This window comes from Callorhinus ursinus, unplaced genomic scaffold (assembly GCF_003265705.2).
Source record: "Callorhinus ursinus isolate GAN/ISIS: 27379988/994484 unplaced genomic scaffold, GSC_fseal_2.0 scaffold24, whole genome shotgun sequence".
NCBI classification, from domain to species: domain Eukaryota; kingdom Metazoa; phylum Chordata; class Mammalia; order Carnivora; family Otariidae; genus Callorhinus; species Callorhinus ursinus.
Window position 1 is genome coordinate 14,250,565 of NW_027397086.1, and position 22,684 is coordinate 14,273,248.

Sequence of the window (22,684 nt, forward strand, 5' to 3'; positions counted from 1 at the left end):
GCAGCCTGGGTCTAGGAGGATTCTGCCACACGGCCATAACATGTCAGAGAGGAGGGGACAGAGCTAATGTAGGCAGAGTGTGCTAGTGGAAGGCACATGGAGCTCAGAAGCAAAAGAGATAGGTTTAATCCTGGACTCTGCCCCGAGAGGCTGTGAAGCCTTGAGTGGGGCTGCAACATTCCTGAATCTCTGTATTCCTATCAGGGAATGTGGCAGGGTTTTTGGACTCAAACATTTTTAGCAATAAAACTTATAAGCCAACATTTTTAAAAACCCGTTTTTTCCCCAACTTACATAAAACATGGACCATCAGTATATAAAACAGATCTAACTGGTGTTGCTCTGGTTTGAAGTTAGCATGAGTGTAAGAGGAGACAGAATTTAGCCCCTACCTACCACCTCTGCCGTTCCTTTTCAACTCTGGAGTTCTGCATATTCTATTTGGCAAACCACTGCTAGAATATATTACATAGTGGAAACCTGTTGAACTACTTCTGTCTCTCCTGGACTTTGTATCTTTCTTAGGGAGTCCAAGTTTAAGAAGATGGCCAGGTGGAACCGTGTGCCTCGCACAGCGCCTGGCACATAGTAAGGAGAGCTCACATTCATGTGCACTATAGCTGGTCAGAAACTGAAGAGCAACGTCTGCAGTTTTCAGCAATTTTATCTCCTAGGCTGGCTGATAGGAATCATCACATAGGCTCTAAGAGTGAAGAGATGCAGTTTTTGTTCTAAGTCAACCTCCTACTTTGTGTTTGGCCATGGACATGCCACTTTCCTTCTCAAGGCTTCAGTTGTCACCTGGAAAAGGATAGGATTTTACCCAAAAGTTGGGTTAAAAGAAAAAAAATCTAAGGGCCCTTATCTCTCTTCTCTGTTATGATGACAATAATAATAAAAGCAATGATAGTTAACATATTTTGAGCCCTAGTGTATGCCAGACATTATGCTAATTGATTTGTAAGCAATATATGCAATTTTTATATGATACAATGCTGTAAGTTAGATACTTTTATTATATCCATTTTACATGTGAGAAAATAGATGTAAAGAGTCAAGGAATCTGTCCAAGGCAAGCTGTAAGTGGGGGTGAAGCAGGATTTAATCCTAGACAGCATAAATTCAGAGCTCAGCCTCTTAATCACTGCACTGTAGTATTGTTCGTTCTGTTGTCCCACTGCCAGACTTGGGGTATGGTGTATTGTAGAACCCTGATACATGTGTTGAATTGTACTGATTTGCATTTGTGCATAGAGAAGCCTCCGGGCCTTTCTTAATTACTCCCCCCTCCCTTCCCCCCCCCCACTAAGTGAGCCAGGACAGTGAAGGATTGCCTCATTCACCTGTCTAAACCTAGGTTACATTTAAACCTTCTGGAAAGGAGTGCCAAGAAAAGCAATCTTATATTTTACTTTATGGGTCTGTTCTTGTATTTGAGAAACCTTCCTGTTGTCAGATTACAAACTGTAGAAGGTCAGGGACCATTTCTTTTATTGTTTCATTCCCCAAGACCATAGAACTAAGAGTGGCATGTATTCAATTGCAGACTGAACAGAATTGAAAAAGCTCACTTTCTAACACTGTTGTTTTTAAACTTTCTCTAGGAGGCAGCATAGTATAAAAGAAAAGGTATGGCTTTGGAGTTAGGATGATCTGGGTTCAAATCTCAGCTCTGTCCCTCCCTAAATTACTGAGCTTAATCTCAGCTTTATAAGAGAGATATTAACATTCAACTCATTAGTATTGAGTATTGTGACAAATGAAAAAAAAAGGAAAATTTGGTACTAAATGTCAGTTTTCTTCCCTTTAACTCTTTTCATTTGAAGGTCATTATGTATATTTAGTCCCGAATAGAACTAGGCACTGAGTTTCCATAGAATGTCCTCCATATAACTAGTTATTTATGCCATGCTATCCAGTTTCTTCACTTGAACTAAACCTGTAAACCTTAGAACCATGTTCCTATCTTACTGACCTATCAGACATATTATGAGACTTTTATCCAGGGTCCAGATTATTCTGAAATGGATTGAAATAGCTGGAAAACTATGCCCATTTGTAAATGAATGTCAACCATATTTTGGCTTGAAGATGGTTAATACAGGCCACAGGAATACTGAATTCCCTCATGAGGGGCCAACTCTTTCAATGGCTATCTAGAAACAAATTGAAAAGCAGACAGACATGGATCCAAGCTCAAAGAAAACAAATAAGCTGCCAAACTTGAAATCCTAAGAAACCAAGAGAAACAAAGCCCTTACTCCCTCCTGTGAGTAACTCCATGTTTTTCCCCCTTTCCTTATTTTCCACCCTATACATTGTTCTGCTTTGGTACCTATTGGCAGAGAGACATTGTTGGTTTATGATTTTACTAAGGAAGAAGCTGACATAAGAGGCCTATGGAAGAAATAGGGGAGGTCAAAATCTTTGATGAATAAAGCTTTCATTTACCTTTTCATTTTCTAGCAGAACTGCTGGTTCTAGACAACGAATTTCCTCTTAGACTCAGCCTTTCTTTCTAGACTCCAAACTCAGTAAGAGCTATTGACCCCATATTACAGAAAGGAAAACAGAGACTTTGAGAGGTTACGAGACTTGCAGCAAATGGTGGAAATAGAATTCAGTCCCAAGTCTGTCCGACAATAGCAGGTGAACCTGCGTGTCGCTGACATCAGCCTGATTCAGACACTTCCTCTGGCACCTCTGTATCAAGTCCATGACCTGTAGTTGTCATTGTAAAAAGTGGAAAACAAAGAACACCACACATCAGGTCTACTAGATTGGACCATAGGGACAAATACTTTATAGAACCATTGTTTACCTGAACTCCCAGGGCTATCCAGACCGTTCAGTCAGACAAGTGTTAACCTCATTCACTTGTGAGTGAAGAATGCAACTTTTCTTTGAAAGACCAAGAGGAGGTGATCTGTATATTCTGCCCTCCCAGTTCCCTGCCTCCCTGGGTCACAGTCTTCTCAGACACTTGGCCAATATTACTGTACCATGATAGTTCCATTGTATTGGATTGTCCTTCACATCAAGTAGAGAGGATTTAGTTGAATGGACATCTTCCTCTTGTTTGTTACTAAGAATAAGTGAGTAGAGAGTGTGAAGCATTCCATACCAGACAAGAGAAAGAAGGAATGAACTGTAGGGAGGCCTCCTATTGTTCCATACTCTGTGGTAGAAAATAACTCACATGCTTGTTTTGCTCCTAAATTATCCAGTTTTAGAATTGGAAGGGAACTTAGAGGCCATTTAGTCTGGCTCAATTATTTTATCTATTTTTAAGTAATTTTTTATTGATTTTTTTCTTTGTTACAAAAGTAATACATGGTCATTTTAGGTAGATACACATGTAAAATTTCCACCAAACATTAGATTATTCTGTAATAGCATAGCCTGTTTTTTAATTTAATATCTTTTCCTATGATTTCATAATCTTCCACAATATTTTTTAATAGCTACAAAATATTCCATTGCATCACTGAACTATAATTAATATTGCTGTTTCTATATCATTGAACGTTTAGTTGTTTCTAAATTCTTCTTGATTTAAATAGTACCATAATGTTTGTCCACATAGCTCAATCTTTGTGTACATCTGTGTTTTTATTTTATTTTTTTAAAGCTCTAATAGTGATTCTACCACTTTGATTCTACAGAGGAGGAAACTAAGGCACAGAGATGGGAATTCGGTTGCCCCAAGCTATCCAGCAAATCCTTAACAGAGTTAAGACCAGATTTGAAAATGTTAATTCTTTTTAGTCAGGCCTATTTCTAGTAAACTTCAGCTGCTTCCTAAAACCCAGTGGCTCAGTCGACTTTTAGAAATCATGGAAATCAAGGCTCTTGCCCTCGCTCTTCCACTGTCCCTTCCTGTCCCATGGCCTTCATCACTCATCAGTCATAGAACTCTTTCCCCCTTAGTTGGACCAGGTTGCTGCCCATCTCAACATAACATTTCATGAATCTAGTACCACTGCATTAAGAGTGAACATGCGATAAGAAACCTATCTTATATCCTTGGAAGGAGAATGCAATCCCAAGAAGGAACGGCCTTGCTCAAATAATGAAGAGGAAGTTAATGGCAGGAACAAGACCAGAAAATTTACTCTGGACAGAAAGCATTATCCCCCTGTTACCTTTCCATGCATTGTTAGTACACAGTAATTTACCTCATTTGAGCCTTGTTACAATTTCATAAAGGTAGGTATGAGTATGCCCACTTTCCAGTTGAGAAAATTCCAGCATAAATTTAAACAGAGTCACTAGGGCTAGATACTAATCTGTGTCATGTTCATATGCTGTGCTTGTTTTGTCCACTAATCCTCCTGATAATGATATCCAGACATTTCATGGGTTTGGACAGCAGCAAGAATGTCTGCTCACCAAGGCCCGAGCTGGAGAGCTCATCTTTCTTTGTCTCCCTCCAGGAGAGTTCCTGAGTTTTGCTGATGACTTACTCTCTGGCCTGGGCACATCTTGTGTGGCAGCTGGTCGAAGCCATGGAGAGGTCCCCGAAGTCAGTATCTACTCCGTCATCTTCAAGTGTCTGGAGCCCGACGGTCTCTACAAGTAAGATATGCTGGGTGCATGGGGAGTGTGAAACAGGACGATTTTAAGTCTGGGAGGCAAGGAATGAGTAATCCATCCAGACCAACCAAATGTTTTATGGGCCAGCCTATATGTGCACCTTGAGATGCTGAGGTTTAGAAGTATCCATTGGAGAAGTGTGGCCACAGTAAGCCACAGAATCCTACAGGATTAGTGCTGAAGGGCCCAGGGAGACCAGGGAACACAAAACCATTTCTTCTAGTAATGAAGAATCTGCAGCCAAGAGAGGAAACATGACAGGTTAGCAAGGAGGGCTGGGGCAGGAGTGCCTGCCTGGGGTTCTTTTCTCAATTCCATGATATCTCCTCTGAAAAAGATTACATTAGCATATTTGAAATATATATATATATAAAATATATATATACACACACACAAACACATATATTTGTGTATATATATTTGTATTCATATATATGTGTTTGTTTTACTAGATTCAGCTGCTCCCCTTAGAAATAGTGCCACCATCACTCCTTCACAGAGTACATTGGAGTCACTGCATTCATACTTCTAGAGATGCAAAAGGAAGTCATTCTAAGGCTCAGCTGTTAATCTCAGAGGGAAAGGGGGCTCATCTTTCTTTTGTTCCATTCTCAGTGAGTATTGTCACACTGAGATGCATCCATCATAAACTATTACATAGAATTCTAGAGACAAGCTGTCTTCATGTACTCTGATTATGAAACTATAGGCCACTTCCCTTAGCAACCAATTTCACCAATTATTGAAAGCATTTGTGTTTCTTTTATTTACTCAGTGATCCGTTTACTTATCCATTTACCTAATCATGAATCCCGCCCTCCTTCCATCCTTTTCTCTCCCTTTCCTCTCTTTCTCCATCCATCCGTCCATCTGTTCATCCATCCATCCATCCATCCATCCATCCATCCATCCGTCCATCTGTTCATCCACTCTTATACTCCATCACTCATTCACTTATTCATCACTTCTTTCATTCATTCACATTTTTACTTATTCATAACTCATTTATTTATTCATCAGACATTTTCTGAGGACTTCCTATGACTTGGTACTAAGCTAAGAAATGCAGGTATGAATGTGACAAAGACAAAGGTTTAATTCTCAAATGACTTATAACTTAATGATGGTATGAAAGGCCACAGATTGAGGAATCAGATCTGGCTTTGACATTTTTAGTTATGTCACCTTAGATAAGTTGCTTTACCTCTGTAAGCCTCAGTAAGAAAGTAATAATAAAACCTAGGCTGTAGAGTTGCATGAGAATTAAGAAACACCCTAGCACAGTAACTAAGTATGTGCTCAGTAAGTATTATCCCTCCACCATCCAAATCTCCTTCATCTCCAAACCACATCCCATCCCTACTTCCTCTGGAAGATACCACTTTTCTAAATACCTTGCCACTCTTTTGACTACCCAACACATTCAGGCTCTTTGGTAACACCCAACAGATTCATGCACCAGACTCAGACTCAGGAATATCACTGTAAGCTAGAAACTGGGTCTCTGACCCTCGCTCTGCCACTGATTATCTCATAGATGTGGGGGCCCAAGTTTTAGTTTGTCAGAATGGCAAAATCTATTGGGGACAGTGAGAGCTCTGGGAATGGACTCTCCAAAATACCATAGGCTATCAGATCTCTTCTGGTGGGATGTGTTGGCAAACTTCCTAGAGGAAGTAGCATTTGCCTCAGGCCTTAAGTGGTGACTTGAGATCCAGATTTTGAGAGCATGACTCCATAGCTTCTTAATCAGTAAGTGCTGACACTAACCTGTTGGGCTCTAGGATCACCCATCTATATAATACAATATGTGACTAGATTAAGAGCTATAAGGTCTTTTCCAACTCTCAAAACTACGATTATATGAAGAAAGTAGCATTTTTGAAAGATTTCAAGATGGCTGACTTCTGGTTCCTCTGTCCCCCATTATGGGTTATAGACTCGATACAGACAGACAGGTCTGGGTTCCAGTCTCTACCCTGCACTTACCAGCTGTGTGACACCAAGTGAGTTTCTCAACCTTCTGAGCTTCCATCTCCTCCTCTGTGAAAATGGGGATAATGACAGTGTCTGACTCACTGGGACCTGAGGAAGATTTGATGAGATAGTGCACAAAAGCTCTCCACTTGGTGATGAGCTCCCAGTAAGAGTGTAAGAAGTGTTAGCTGTTACCACTGTTGTTCTTATTGTCCTTGTTGTGCTAAAAATTAATTTTTAATTCTTTGTTAATTCCCCTCCTTTTGCCAACTTACTAGGATAGCATCTAGTAGAGAGGGACAGAGCCCCGGCAGGTGGTTCCTATCCACTGAGACACAAGCAGTAATCCTGTCTCTGGGTGACGTTGTGGAGTCTTGGCATTAGCCAGTCTGAAACCCTACAGGCCCATTATGTAGAGAGCAATGAAACGTCTTGTGGAGCCCCAGAAGCAGTCAGCACTGAGAGCTGACAAATCACTTGACACCCTTTAGAGGTGATGATTGTTTTCCCTCACCTCTTCTTTTCCTCTCTTCTTGATATCCCCTACCCCCTTCCCACCTCTTGACATAGGACCATCCTTCCTCCTTCTGTCCTGGAAATGTGTTTGCCATGAGCTTGTCATCCCTAACTCTGAACAACGTCTTTATTTTATTTTTGAAATTGATTTTATTAATGGCTGTGGAATCTGGGCTGTTCCGACAAGGAGCCCAGGGTGTGGTTTGGACCCCATCTCTCATCCTGCTGGTGGCTTTCCTTCCGTGAAGTCTGACCGGCTCAGTCTTGAGTTTTAAAATAGTTACACTGTCAGTTCTTGGGGTTTCAGATTTTCTGCTTGCTCGTCCCTTACCAAAATTAGTTTTCTAACTCGGGCCGAAAAGGCCGTGTGTGGCAATAGGAGGACAGGCTGAGCTGAGTGCACATCCTGATTCTTCCCTGTCCTCAGAACCTGCCCTGGGGAAAGCCAGTTCTCACCACTCTATACCACAGTGTCTTCCTCTGGAAACAGGGGGCTTGGTCATTGTTTTGATCTTGTGGGGTTAAAGGGAAGAGCATTAAGTGAGAAAGTCCACAGACAAGGTTTACCAGAATGCCTTGCACATAGTTACTGTTTTGTTCTCCTTCACTCCATCACTGGTTATCTATATCTTTCACAAGTATAATCCTGGAAGAGCCGTTCCCTATGGGGCAGGTTGGGGTGCTGCTAGCCCTGGAAAAAAGGACCATCCAGGATCCTTTGGGAATGAAATAGGGTGAAAAGAGAACATGGGTCCAGACCCCTGAGTTTTAATTAAGCACAGGGCACCATATCCCCCATGGACCAACTGCCAGAGCTGTAATGGGATTCAGGTGGCACAGGCGTGGAGGCTCAGCCTCTCAGGCAGGTAGTCGGAGTTCACATCTCACTACTGCCACTTCTGTCTCTGGGACCCTGGGCTAAACACTCATGCCGTCTCCCTGTTCTGCAGTTTCAAGACTTTCAAAGTGAAGGTGTGTTAGGTCCACCCCAGCTTGAGAGTTCAGAAAATGTGTACTTTCGCCACAAGATTTCTTCTCATTCTCTCTCTCCTTCTCCTCCTGGGCTTCTGCCCTTCCTGCTTCTCTACCTCTCTCCCTTTGCTTTTACCCCACTGTGCCTCCCTGCATCTCTGGTCATCTCTCATGTCTTTCATTCCCTCTCTGCGTACGTATATTCTGTATAACTCACGGTCTTTGCCACTCTCCTAGTCATTCCTTCTTTGCCTTTCTGTTTGTTATTTTCTTAACTTCCGTTTGTCTGTATATAACTCAGTTTCTCTGTCCTATTTCTTACTTGAGTTTGGATTCCTCTCTGTCTGTCTCTCTCTTTCTCTCTCTGAATGCCCACTCCCTCTCTCCCCTCCACCTGGGAGGACAAATTGCTTTTGCAGCCCCTCCATCCGTGTAATTTTACACAGCACATAGGGTTGAGACCAGTTGGAGGAGTGAAAGTCAAGGCTGATTTTCCGTCCTAAGCTCACCCTGATGCAGCAAAACAGAAACATCAGCATTTGGGCCCTGTTTAAATAGAATTTCCTTGTTTGTTCCACTTGTTTTGCTTTCGAATGAAAACAAACAAAGAGCGGCAGAGGAGAGGGTCCCCAGAAGGTCTGACAGTGTGACCAGCTCCTGCACCCTTGGGTTGTTGGAACTGGTGAGTGACCCCCGAACAGGAATCTCCACTCAGGGTGGACGGGTCGGGCAGGGCTAGGCATCCATGGTCCCTGCCCTTGGCTGGCTAAAGGCCTAGACACTGTTCTTGTTGCCATTCCTCAATTTCCTATTACCCAAGGTAATGAGCCTCTGTCTTGTCTTGGCTGCCTTGCCTTTCTCTAATCATGGATGACTGCCAAAGGGTCCTGAGCAAACATGCAGCAGCAGCCAGGCCTAATTCCTCGGCCGGGGGGCGGGGGGCATTCCCACACATTCGAAGGCTTGCCCTGGGCCCGTCCTTCACCTCCATGGCCTCCACTCTGTGAAAAGAATGCCAAGGGAGCCTAGGTACTGCAACCATGTGCCAACGTCCGCTGTGGGACCAGAGGCTCGGGGGAGGGGTTCCTTCTCAGAGATGGGCGGAGTGGGAGGAGAGGAGTAAGAGGAAACCAGGGCCCTGGAGAAGAGCAAGCACTGTAAAAAAAAAAAAAGAGGAAGAGCCTGAGGTCAGGAGTTAGATAGCAATTCCCACACTTAATCCCAGTGAGACCTGGGGCTGATTCTTTCCCCTCCCCTGGCCTTGATGTTGTCATCTGTGAAATGGAAACATTAAACTCTGTGCTCTGAGACGTGCGCACTGAGGTGGGGATGCAGACTACACCAGAGTCCTGATTCTCAATGCTTCCAGCACTTCCTGGGTCATAGCAGTAGTGGGGGTAGTAAGAGTCAACTGAGCATTCACCATGTGCCAGGAACCACACTAGGGGTGTTCCACGTCCCATCTCATTTAAGCCCTGCCATAACCCTATGGGTCTGATATCATCCTCATCGTCATCACCTCCTGTTTCATCGATGGGAAAACTGGGGCTTAAAGGGGTAAACGTTTTGCCCCAAATCACATGACAAGAAGAAATAGAGCAGAGATTCATACCCAGGCCGACTCTAACACCCACCCGCCAGTCCCCTCGCCCCGTGCACTCTCCCTGTCCTTGTCCACCACACGTGTGGAGTTGTCAGCATGAGGCAGGAGGGGCTTTGAACTGCAAGCAACCATTTGCAATGGAAGGACCGCTGAGGGCCAGGCTGACCCAGACTGCAGCCTGCAGATCCCCAGGGAGAGTACTTCACGCTCATCCTTCTCATCTGGGAAATGGAGCTGATTAATCTGATCTATAAAACAAGATGCTTAGTTATACCTCCTCACATCATCACAAAGATTAAAGTGAGTAGATGAGGAAGTGCTTTGAATTTTTCATAAGGTCATGTGCTCATGAAGGGTTTTCTCGATCACCCATTTGTCAAAGATTAGCAATGGGGAGGGCGGTAGATATTTTGAATCCACATGCCCCTCTCCACTCACCACCTCATGTACGGATTTTTTTTGTAAGTTTTTTTTTTATTAACATATAATATATTACTTGTTTCGGGGTACAGGTCTGTGATTCATCAGTCTTACACAGTTCACAGCGCTCACCATAGCACATACCCTCCCCAGTGCCCATCATCCAGCCGCCCATCCCTCCCAGCCCCCTCCACGTACATATTTTTAAATTAGGCCTTTGAACTCAGACAGAGGGATGTTTTTACCTCGGCTCTTGCACCTGTCCACCGTGTGGCCTTGGGCAAATTTCTTAACCTCTCCGAGTTTTGGGTTTTCATCTGTGAAATGGAATCACAAGAGGATCTTTTCCATAGGGGGTTGTGAGGATTCAATGAACTGAAACACGTAAAGAGCACGAGATGGTGTGTAGCTCATTATCGGTACTTAATAAACGGCAGGATGCAAAGCACCACTGTCATTACCATCCGTGACAGCAATCTTCACCTAAGCAGTCGGGCCTGGGGTTGCCACGTTGACACTGTTGTGTCCACAGCGGAGAGCACATTTAACCTTTACCTCTCACACTGGCCTTTTACTAATCGGCCCCAGACACTTGCTAGAATGTAGCAGTTTCTTCCTTCCTCAAGGTCTTGGCTTCTACCTCCTCCCTTTCCCCCGGGTGGACCTCTCCTGGCTTTTCCCATGACGGTTCCCATGATGGTTCCCTTTCTCCTTCATGTTTGTAATTACATGTCATGCCGTCTCCTTACAAAGACCTTCCTTGACCACGTTATCTGCAGTAGATCCTGCCTGCCACCCATATAGACACACAAAGCCAGGTACTTACTGAAGCTAGAATGATTTAATATCTGTTTGCTTGTTTATTGTCTGTCTTTTCTCACCGTACTGTCAGCTGCATAGAGTAGGATCTGGGTCTGCCTTTTTATCCTGTATCCCTGGTGCCTAGAACAGTGACTGATGCCGGTAAAAAAATCTAATAAATAGTTGTTGAATGATTTGAATACATTTCCAAGTCAGTGCCGAAATCTGGAGACACTGACTTTTCCCCTTCACTCATTCACAGCCTCTAACTGTGGTTTCTTACCAGATGTTCAGGGGACATCGACCTAGTACTTACTACCTAGGTCGTCCTAGTACCCTATCTCTGTGTCTCTGTATCTACCTTGAGATTTGTCTGTCTGCCTACCTACCTACATACCTACCATAAAACTTAGCTAATTTAATCCTCCAAACAACTCCCTAAGGCAATTACTGTTATTCTTAGCCAAGAGATTAGGCTACTAAGGCACAGAGAGTTCAGATAACTTGACCAAAGCCTCAAAGCCAGTAAGAGGAGAAGCCAAGCTTTGAATTCAGCTCATTTATTTCCAGAGCCTGAACTCAAAATTTCAACACTAGATCATGAGAAGTACTAGCTGGGGGCCAGGGGGTAGAATCTGTTCCGAGGGATCTTTTGTACAAAGACCCATGGATGCCCAGATGAGTTGGAAACAATATGGAAAACAGATTTTCAGTCCTGACACCAAAAGCTGCGTGACTACTACCACCAAAGGCAAACTTCCTCCTGCCTCTGCAGTCCTGGCCCGGCCACACCCACAGGTGAGCTCCGAGCCTGTACAAGGACCTCTGCTGCTCTTAGCCATGAGCTCCCCATGCCATTTTTGAGCCCCCAAGATCCCCAGCTCTCATCTGCTGAGTCGTTTCCCAGTGTCTCCAGACTGCCATGTGTTTCTGCAAACAAGCCCAGGCTCCGAGCCCAAGGATGCTGTTCCAAGAGCCCAGAGAGATTGGAGCCTTTGGATGGAGGGAGCATTGCTGGGCCCCCATCGCCACCAGGACCCCACCCCTGCTTGGGCACAGCCCGGGTAGCACATTGCAGAAGCAGTCAGGGCCACCACCATGGATGCTATAATTATATATTAGATGAAATCCCAAAGTTTCCCTTTATTTACATTCCTACCCTACCCTCTTCATTTCCTCTCTTCATGCCAAGAATCAGCACAGACTTTACTGGAAACAGCATGAAAGTCATCAGGAGCCCTCTAAGGCTGGCTTCCAAAAGTGCTTGCCCAGATGATGGGAGGCAAGAGACCTGAGGGTCTCTAAGCTGCTGTGAGGCCAGGGGCAAGGATCTGTCCCCTTTGGAGGCCTCTGGGTCTCCATTCGTAGAAGAGGGATTGAATGAGGCTAACCCAAAGGACCATTTCATGAATTTGCAGGCTGTGCATCTCAAGAGATAATGGAGGCAGGGAGATGGACTCAAGCCCCTGGTGACTGGAGCGTTTGCGTCGGAACGGAAGAGTTCATTCAGCTTTCAGGCCCCTACTTCTGTCTCTGTTTCAGTAACCCTGTCTGATTAGTGGGCCTCCTGAGCCAAGTCCCCGGTGTGACCGGGCCCAATTTCTGAGGGGACTTTCAGCATTTCGGGGACAGAGGATAGGCACAGAAGAAGCCTGCCATGTTGACCAGGGCCCTGGCCACAGCCTCTGGGCCAGTGCGAGCTGAGGCCGAGGCCCGAGGTTGATCCAGGACACACCAGGGCGAGAGCCAGGACAGGCCTCACAATTCTTGTCCTGCTCTTTACTGGCGGCTTCTTCCCAGTGTGATCCTTTCTCAGTTCTCTTTTCTTCTCTTCAGTCCCTCCCTCCCTCCTACCGCTTCCCTTCTCCCTCCCCCTCTCCCTCTCCACTTTTCCTCCCTTCTTCCCCTCCTTCCCCCTCCTTCCTTCCATCTCCCCCCTTAACCTCCCCCTGCATCCCCTTCTGTTTTTCCAACATCTCTTCTTTCCTTTCCCCTTTGTCCCCTTCTTTATTGTTTGGCTCCTTTTCCCCTCTCACTTTCTTCTCTCTCAGTATTGCTCACGGATGCTGCTTCTCTCCTGGTGTCACCCTGACTTCCCATCCGTCGTCTTTTTTTTTTGGTCTGTGTGCCCTCTTCTACTTGCCACCTCTGCGTGTGCACGTCTTGTCACTTTCTCCCTCACCACTTCTTGGCCTCTGTCTCAGTCCCAAGATCTCTGTTCTTTCATCCTTCCGTGCATTCCCCACCCACCCCACCCCCTTCCCACCCCAGGCTAAATACAAGGGTCTGAGCCCATAATATGGTCTAGAGCCAACAGCCAAGATATGGCCAAGGATCCCAGAGCCAAGCAGGGGCCAGGGGCTTCTGATGCCCCCAAGCCTGAGTAGAATGTGAATGCTCTGTGGCTGTGGTGCCCTGTCCTGTTGGTTGGGAGGTGGGGGGGGGGTAGTGACAGAGGCAGCCTAGTGACTCAAGACTCAATTCCCTCTAGCATCAGGTCATGCTGACCTCTCCAAAGTGCACAGTTGGGGCCCCAGAGAGGGGAAGAGCTGTCCTCAAGCCAGAAGCATGTACAGCCATGCATCTCAAGCCAAGAGAGACTCGGTAGAGGAAAAATAAAGCTGTTTTTCAGCTAACAGACAGTGAGGCTCCTAAAACCTGCTGGGGACTCTCAGGCAGGCTGTTTCTTTCCTCAAACTGCGTCAAGATTTCATTCAGGAATGGGACACTGGCCAGAGTTCTAGAGGGACAGGGCACAGACTGCTTGCATGAACTCATAGAGGGTGGATGGGTGGGAGCTGAGGCCATGCTGGAAAGCTAGGCCTTGAATGCCGGGCAGAGAAGCTGGACTTTATCCTAGAGGCAGTGGGGAGTGAAGAGAAGCTTGAGGAGGAGCAGGTTATATTTAAACCTGTGTTTTGTGTTGACTACTCTGACCCCCTACCATGGTGTGTAGAATAGGCTGGGTTGACTTGAGAGTCTGGGGGAAGGTGACATTTGATGTAGGGAAAGGGAAAGAGGGGCACTTCGGTGGCTCAGTCGGTTAAGCATCTGCCTTCGGCTCACGTCATTATCCCCGGGTCCTGGAATTGATCCCCGTGTCAGGCTCCTGGCTCAGCCTGGAGTCTGCTTGTCTCTCTCTCTCTGCCCTGCTCATGCTCTCTCTCACTCTCAAATAAATAAATAAAATCTTTAAAAAAAAAAAAAAGGGAAAGAGTGGGGTCCTCACACATTTGGGGAACCAATGAGTGGTACCCTGAGTAGGGCATGTGTTGGGCCAAAGTGGAGCAGTATGGGTTCAGCTCAGTTCTGGAAACATCTAAGAACAACTTTCCCTATTCTTAGTAACTGACTGCAGTGCAGAGTGCTCAGGAAGAGGACATATTTGTTGGACATCTACAAAGTATCTCACACTAAGTTGGGTACTTGGGATGCAGAAGTCACCAGGCCAAACAAGGCCTCTGTCCTTATCGAGCTCACAGTTATGGTGGGGAAGCAGAAGAGACGACACAGTTCCATGATGCTTCACTTCGTATTCTGAGGGGAAAGTCCAGGGGCTGTGAGAGCACTGAGGAAGGACCACTAATTCAAAATGCAGGCCTGCTCTACAGATCTACCGCAAAGTCTTCCTGAGGAAGTAAAGAGGAGGGGTTGCGCTGGGTTGAATAGTGCACCACATCTGCTCCCACCCCCACCCAAAAAAATATCCATGTCTACCCAAAACCTCAGAATATGCCCTTGTTTAGAAATAAAGTCTTTGTAAATGTAACAAGTTAAGGACCAAGATGAGCTCATACTGGATTAGGTTGGTTCCTAAATCCAGTGTAGTTACTGGTATTTACCATGTGAAGACAGAGGCAGAGATTAGAGTTTTGCTAGGTCCTCCCTGTCAGAAGACATTCCAGTGCTGGCCCTCACTGGGATGGTAATCTCAGAGGGTCAGTGAGAGCCTCATACTCAGGGCACCAGGAGGCTAAGGGAGATGGGGTAAACTCTCAGCTAGGCTTTGTAAGGAGGCACTTTTAAGTGACATCAATGGGTCAACATGGCCAGATGGTTATTCATGATAGGGAGTGGAGACTGTGGTAAACTAGAAATGGAGCAGAGAACACTTAGCTCTAGATGATAATTACTATGTGAGAGTATAGACCCAGTGTTGAAAAATATTCTAAGCCATAAATCTAGGAGTTTAAGTGAAATCTCTTATTCAGTACTTGCTGGCAACCAATTTAAAATTGGTCACACAGACCAATTTTGTAAGTCACAATTCACCTGCAGGTTGTTAATTCAGAATGTCTAATCTAGGTTGACTCTCTCAGTGTATAGCTGTGGAAGCTGAGGCCCTGAGAGACTCATAGACTTCACAGTCAAAGCAGAGCCAGGAGTAACATATAGTGGTCCTGACAGTTCATCCAGGGTTCTTTTCAAGAAGCCTTGACCTCCACCTTCTACCTTAGGGTCACCTTGTTAGAGGGGAAGCAGAGGCAGCTCAGTATGGTAAGAGGTTCCTGGGATGGGATTGCAACCTGCCACTGTAGGTTCTGTGTTCAGCTTTGCTGCCCATCCGCCCATCCACGAGGGACCTTAGACAAAGAGCTTCCTTTTCTTGAACTTCAGTTTTTTTCCTTGTTACGATGAAGGGATTGGATGGAGAAAGCCCGCCTTTCCCTAATTTCAAGAACTCTAGGAACTGAAGATAGGAGTGGACCCAGGCTAAAAGCCAGGTCTCCTAAATTTTCCCTGCTCCCATTATCAGGTTTGGGGGCATCAGAAGCCCCTGGCCCCGCATGCAGTGGGTCCATCACTGCATGCGAAAGGGCTGCCTGCCCCCCTGAATCCCACCTCCACCTGTAAAGGAGGCTGTTGCTATGGGCAGTCTTGAGGGTCATCACTGGAAATGTGTTAGCAGACTGCAGGGGATCACCGTGAATGATGTGTGGAAACTCAGAGGCAAGACACAATCCAGATTTCTGGCATTTTTCTTTCTGCTCTCTTCTTCTTTCCCCTAAGGACAGTCTCTCCCATTTACCAACAACCTGTTGTGCTTTCACATTTGAAATACAGCCTAATAGAGCTCAAGGCTTTGGAAATCATTGACCCGAACCTTCTCTCTTTATGGGAGAAACTGAAGCTCAGGGAGGTCACAGCCCTGTCCTCCATCTCTTAGAGAATCAGTGTTAGAGGTAGGCTAGACAAGGGCTCTTAAGTCCCATACAGACCACCTGCTGCTTTCTTGTCCTGGATCCAAGCATACTTGTGCCCCTTATCATATTGGGTGTATGAGCGGCAGAGAGCCTGGGGTTTGGAGTCAAATTGCCCTAGGGTCAGTTCAAATGTCAGGTAGTTTCTGGCTATATAAGATACTTATTTTCCCTGGGTCTCAGTGTCTGCACCTGTAAGGTGAGGGTACTGCTATTTACTACGTTAGTTTCGCTGTGAGGCAAGTGTGAAGTGGTTAACACATGCCCAGCTCCCAGGCGTAGGTGTTCAGTACATAGTAGGTGGTCAATATCAAGTACATACCAGTGCACACAAAACGTTTCTTTAGTAGATCTTCCTCAAAGATGACCATAAAGGGGACTTATGATCAGCTAATTGTCCTGCCCACTGTGAAGTTGCTCACATTTCTCTGTTCTCTCTGAGCATCTTTCAGGAGTCCTTTGGACATAAGATGTGACAAATTTGGGATTATTTTCACCAAATATCTGACATAACAAGGGGTGCCTTCCCTCTTTCTTTTTTTCTTCTACTGTTCCTTGAACCCATCTCAAATACAGTTCTCATGGTGAGAGGGAGCTAAGATTGTCAGTGATCCAAGAGTAGACATGTTTTAGAACCCATGCTTTAGGAGTCTGTGAGCCCCTAACATAAGGCCTGGCATTTAGTAGGTTATCAATTCAGCAAACACCAAAGGGCAGAAATAGGTATTTCAGGTTGAATGGATGGAGTCAGTACTTCATGTAAGCATCTATGATTTAGTCAAAGACCAGAGCAGTGACATGGCCCTAGTCTTCCAGTCATTGTCGTGATGGACCACTTACCAAGTTCTGACTCCCTGCCACACTAACTCTTTGATCCTTCACAATATGGTACTCTCTGAGGTAGGTACTGTAGTATCCTTGTTTTATATATAAGAAAACTAAAACAGAAAGGCTTGTTCAAGGCCACCTAACTGGTAAATGGCAGAACCATGAGTCTAACACAAGATGCCTAGCTCCAGAGTCCATACTTGTATGTTCCTATGCATTCCTCTTATAGGCAGTGGTGTGGCTGAAATTTGAAATCTTATAGCTCAGATTGAGAGAGCTTTGTCCAGTGTTGGGAACAGACTTGTAAGCAGCTAATTATTCCGAGGTGGAGGGTGATTTGCCCATAATAAAAGCATGGTGGAAATTCTGAGGAGGTTGTGATCTCTCACAGCCAGTGTACCTTGGGGGAAGTGCATTTGAGCTGGGTCTGGAAGAGTGGATAGCATTGACCATTTAGAATTCGGAGAGTCAATGCATCCTAGGCACAGGGAACAGCTGAAATAAAGACAAGGAGGTGGGAAATTAAAGGGACACATAAAGGAACAGCAGAAGGTTCAGGATAGTTGAGATATATACTGTATGAGGTTGGAGAGGCAGAACTTGCAAGGCCTGGTAATGCAGACTAAGGAACTGATGATTCATTCTGAGCAGCAGTGAGAAGGCCACATTTGGACCCTAGAACAATGTCTGTGGAGTGTGGGTTAGATTGGGGACACTTAGGAGCTGTTGTAATCATCCTGGTGTAAGAGATAAGGAATCTGGAGTTAGAAGAGTGGCAGGAAGGGATGAGAGGAGGAAGTGGATGGAGAGTCCTAGGATGTGGGCTTGTTGTGCTCACAGGTTTTTTTGGAAGTCCATAAGCCAGCCTCATTGAGAGGATACAGCACAGAATTCAAAATTTTAAAATCTGCATTTAAATTTCATAGTTGGGTAACCTTTGAAAAAGTATGTCTAACTTTTGAGACCAAGCCTTTTTCTGCATCCCGAAATTGGGAATAAAAAATTCGACCTCAAAATGTGTATGTCAAGTGAAAAAAAAAATTCTGTATGTCAGTTCCTGGCACCTGATAGACCTTTTATTTATATTAATTTCCTCCCATCCTTTTCATTTGTTTCAGTCTTATTGCAGTAAGCATTCACATTCATTCTCCCTCGCCACAACACCCCGCCCCCCAACAACTGCCCAACTTCCCTCTCTGGGTCCCTCTTTCCCCAGGATGCCAGAAATGAAATAACATTCTTTGCATGTTTGTTCTAAAGCTCCTGGCAGCCTTCCCGCAGACCCCTGGCTGGGTCAGGACTCATTTGCATTAGCATGTGTGAGGCCAGCATGAAGGGGAGGGAGAGGCCCTGTTTTCAAGGAGTTTCATCAGGCACCCCTGCCAGAAAAAGGAGAAGTTACTATTTCTTTCTGGGAAACATTCACAGATTGAAACAAGCAAGGAAGGCCAGGGGGTTGTCTGACTTGTGGGGAGGTTGGAGGTTGGGTAAGCTGCCTGCCTGACTCCCACAACTGTATCCAGCCCTCTCATCCTTATCACAGGCCTGCCCCCAGAACTCTGTCCTTCAAGTGTGTAGTAACTTAAGACCTAAATAGATATTTCTTAACCCTATCTATGGCCTGTAACAGGGAGAGGAGAGAGAGCACACAGGCAAGGAAGACACTCAGAACCTACAGAATAAATAAGCAGGCAATTTTGCTGCCTTCTAGATAGATATTAAATCAACAAAAGCATCTTTAAAAGAAAAGAGGTAATCCCTAGAGTTTTTTTATTTGTTTTTTGCTTTAATCCTATGAATGTTTAAATAATACCCTGTCTTAGAATTATACTTTCTTTCAGGAATCTCAGTAACCTTGTCCAAATCCAGCTAACTGATGTCAGGCCAAAGGGAGTCCTCTGGAGGTATCTCAGGAGTGCCATTGGCACCATAAAATGTGCCGACCCTAGAGGCAGGGGTTATACCCTTTACAAAGAGGCAAACTGAATTCCTGGTATTTTATTGGACAACCTTCCATAATTTCCCATTATTCTTTTTCATTTTCTAGCTTGGGTATGTCTTCTTCAGACAAGATCTTTGCCTCCTCCTTTATAATAGTATCAATGTAAAAACTTGAGAGGGAAAAAAAAAGAATTAATGATATGAATGGCTGTTATTTAAAGAGTGCTATGGATATGCCAGAGACTGTTCTAAATGCTTTACATAAATTACCTCGTCTAGTCCTCTTGCTAACTCAATGTGGACAGAGCTCTATTATTCCCATTTTACACATGAGATGATCAAAGCCCAGAGAATTAAGAAATTTGCCTAAAGTCATTCACTAGTCAGTAGCAGAGCCAGGATTCAAATTCAGACTGGCTGGTTCAGGAGCCCAAGCTTCTCATCACTAATGAGTCCAACCTCCCCTGATGTCATATCAGCATTTAATGAGCCTGCTACACACCATATTGTGCCCTCTTTCCATCACAGGGCCTTGGCACATGCTGCATCTCTTATTCATTCTTCAGTTCTCAGCCTAAATGTTGCTTCCTCATATGGCATCCCCCAACCCATAATCTAAACTATGCCTCCTTACTTCTTTCCTTTATTGCAATTATTAAACTTGGAAATGACATATTTATGTGTGTGCTAATGTCTGTCACCTCTTAGACTCGACTGTCTGTGAGAATAAACATGGTGCTTGTTTTATTTCCATATGCATGCAGGAGGCATTCATTGAATATTCATTGGATAAATGAATGCATGTAATAGTACATTTAATCTATGAGGTTAAGGTATAATCCTATGAGGCAGACACTTTTCTCCCTTCACCTTAGTCATAAAGAAATGAAGGCTTACAGAGGTTTAGTAAACTGGGCAAAGTCACTAAGGGAGTAAATGCCAGAACTACTATTTGAAAATAGGACTTTTCCGATCTCAGAGCTCATGCTTTCAACCTGTGCCTTGTATTCCTTCCTGGGAAGCCCTATAAGGGACACCTAGAAAAATGAGGCACAGTGTCTGCCCCGAACAGCTCCCTCTCCTGCTGGTAGGAGCTAGGTATATATGCAAACCACCATATGCAAGGCAATTAAAATTGGCCAACGGCTTCTACAATACATACCAGTTATGAGCTATGGAAAAAGGTGGGGAGAAAGAGGAATGTGGAGACAGGAAGGATGTCCTCTAGGCTTTCCTTATGTAGCCAGTGCACACTTAATCTCTAAGGGTGTGCTCGAAGGAGGCATCCTCTTTATTAGCACTGGTGTCCATTCGTTCCATTTGTTTTAGAGTCTTTACATCTCTGTAGAGCCCTGAGATACATTCTGGGGACCCAGAGATGAACAATGTCCCTGCTACCATGGAGCTCATGAGAAAATGTGGCCCATGATATGAGCGCTCAGACGAGAGAATGCCCCTCAGTCCAGTGAAAGCTGGCCAGGAGGAGTGACATGTTAGTGGAGTTTTAAAGGATGAACAAGATCAGTAAGATGCAGATAGGGAGAGAAGGGAGAATGATTTTCCACGGAGAGGGAGTCGTAGGTGCAAAGTTATGGAAGAGCAAGGCAGTATAGCAATTTAGAAACCCGGTTCAAGTTATCATGAGGCAGAAGGACAAGTTTGGTTGATGAGGCCGAAGAGATTGATAGGGGTCAAGTCATAAAGGGACTCTACTTCTAGGCTAAGAAGTGTGGACTTTATCTTAAGGGAGTCATTAAGGTTTCAAACCAGCTGCTCAGTAGCCACTGTCAGATTTGCACTTTAGAAAGTTCACACTGGCTGATACACTGGCAGTAGCTTGGAAGTGAGAGAGAACTGTAGGAAGCAAATAAGGAAGCTATTCCCAAGGCCTGGATGGAGGCAGTGAGTTCCAGAATTGGAATAAAGGAGGGTGGATGAAATCTACAGTGTCAGATAAATGGGACTGAGACAGGGTGAGGGATGAGCCAGAAACAACTCATCAGCATGCACAGATTTGTCCTGCATGATGCTTATTGGTAAGAACTCTAGGCTGGCCCCAGGTAGAGCAGTACTGTTGGTAACCAGAAAGCATTTTTCCAAGCACATACTGTGGCCTGTAAGTGTCCTCTGGAAGATAAAAAAATAAGTGGGCTTCTGTGAGTTGGCAAGAGTCCCCATTATTCCCTTTCTAATTTTTAAGAATACTTGGTTCTCATCTGTTTATGAAACAGCACAAAATTCTTTAGTGGTGCCACTACCATACGAGGGGCTGATGGGGTTGAAGGAACAATGAGAGATGGTTTCTTTCTCCCAGAGAGCTCACATGCCGGTGGGGGTGACAACAAGTGCAACAAGGGGAGGGGAGGTGAGGAGAGTGTCATTCATGGCTTCACGTCCTAGGTACTAAGGCACTCACAAGAAGAAGCAGTTGGCCCCACCAAAACAGGTATGGGTCTTTCCCAGAGCCTGGAAGTTTGGTTCTGGGCCAGGTGGAGAGAGAGCTGGCCAAGGTCATGTGACTAGGCTGTGGCAGAGATTTTATTTGCCGGTCACTAAGCCGAGCTGGAGAGCCGAGCAGAAGGGCAGTTCTCCTTCTGGGACAGGGGTCCACTACAGTTCTATTAATGATAACAGTTATCTTCCCACCACCACCACCACCGCCACCACCACTGCTTGGACATTTAGAAATGCACCAGATACTATATTAAGTGTTTGATTAAACATTAACTTGCTTAATCTTCACAATAACTTTCTAAAGGATATTTCAGAAGGATGTATGAGAACCTGGACTTGCGAATGCAAATAACAGAAACTCAGAAGTGATTATGGGAAAAATGGAATGTGTTCACGTATGTAACTGGGAAATTCAACAGGTGTGCTGACTTCAGACCCAGCAGAATCCAAGAGTGCAGGTGATATGATGTGGACAATTTCTCTGTGTCAACTTTGCTGTGTGTGGGCTGCATTTTGAGTTGGGTTTTCCTCATGCCGGGATGGAGGTGGATGCTGGCAGCTATATATAGGCTTTGATGGTCCTTCATGCCTACTATCTTAGAAAGAGAGAGCCATACCCCTTTCCTATGTCCCTGTCCATCCCCAGGAAAGGACTCTGGTTGTTTTGCTTGGGTGATGTCACCATTTCTGTGGTAGGAGTCAGGGACATGAAATAGATCGTCCCATCCAAATCACAGTAAGAGGTAGAAAAATTGTTCTTAAGTGGACACAGACACCATGCTTCCAGAAATAGGAGTAAGAAATGCTAGGTAAGGGAAACAAAACTGAAAACAAAAAAACCATTGTCCTTAGAGTTTTATTATCCCCTTTATACAGTCAAGGAAATGGAGGTTCACAGGGGTGAAGCACAGAACAGGGTCCATGTATAGGTCTCTTTGATGCCAGCATCCTGGATCCTTAACCACCGTGTTGCACTTGCACAGCGTTACCTCATAGTCTGTATTCTATCTGAGGGAGGTGGAAGTTGGAAAACCTCACTCGGGCAGCATCCCAACTCACAAAGAGGAAATAGGCAAGAAAGTTCACAGAGAGAATGGGCTGGTGTGATTACAAAGCAGGTTGCTGCAGAGAACTGCCTAGGAGTCCCAGCCTTCTGTCTCGGCATTAGGAAACATTTACTGGACTAGTGACATCAGGGTTCATTGTTGGAGAGCAGAGTGATGTGAAGGTGGGTAGACTGGCAGAGAAGCTGGAGCTCAGAAGTGTCTTGGTGCCTTCTTTGTCCTTGGGCCGACCCAAGCCTTGCAGAGATTTTTCTGCAAGAAGGAGCAGTTGTGTCTTCCATGTCAAGGTGAATGTAGCCCAAGGAGCCCTC

General features: G+C 45.0%; 1 protein-coding gene across 7 annotated transcripts in view; it reads left to right on the plus strand.

Moving 5' to 3' along the window:
* The window catches only part of ASTN2 (astrotactin 2), an 899,232-nt gene that overhangs the window by 842,493 nt on the left and 34,055 nt on the right, over window positions 1-22,684 (plus strand). For all 7 annotated transcript variants that reach the window (XM_025888498.2, XM_073905829.1, XM_025888499.2 and 4 more), the window contains one exon: window positions 4,437-4,578. In XM_025888498.2, the coding sequence (XP_025744283.1) occupies window positions 4,437-4,578 (142 nt within the window). The remainder of the gene's footprint in view (window positions 1-4,436; window positions 4,579-22,684) is intronic.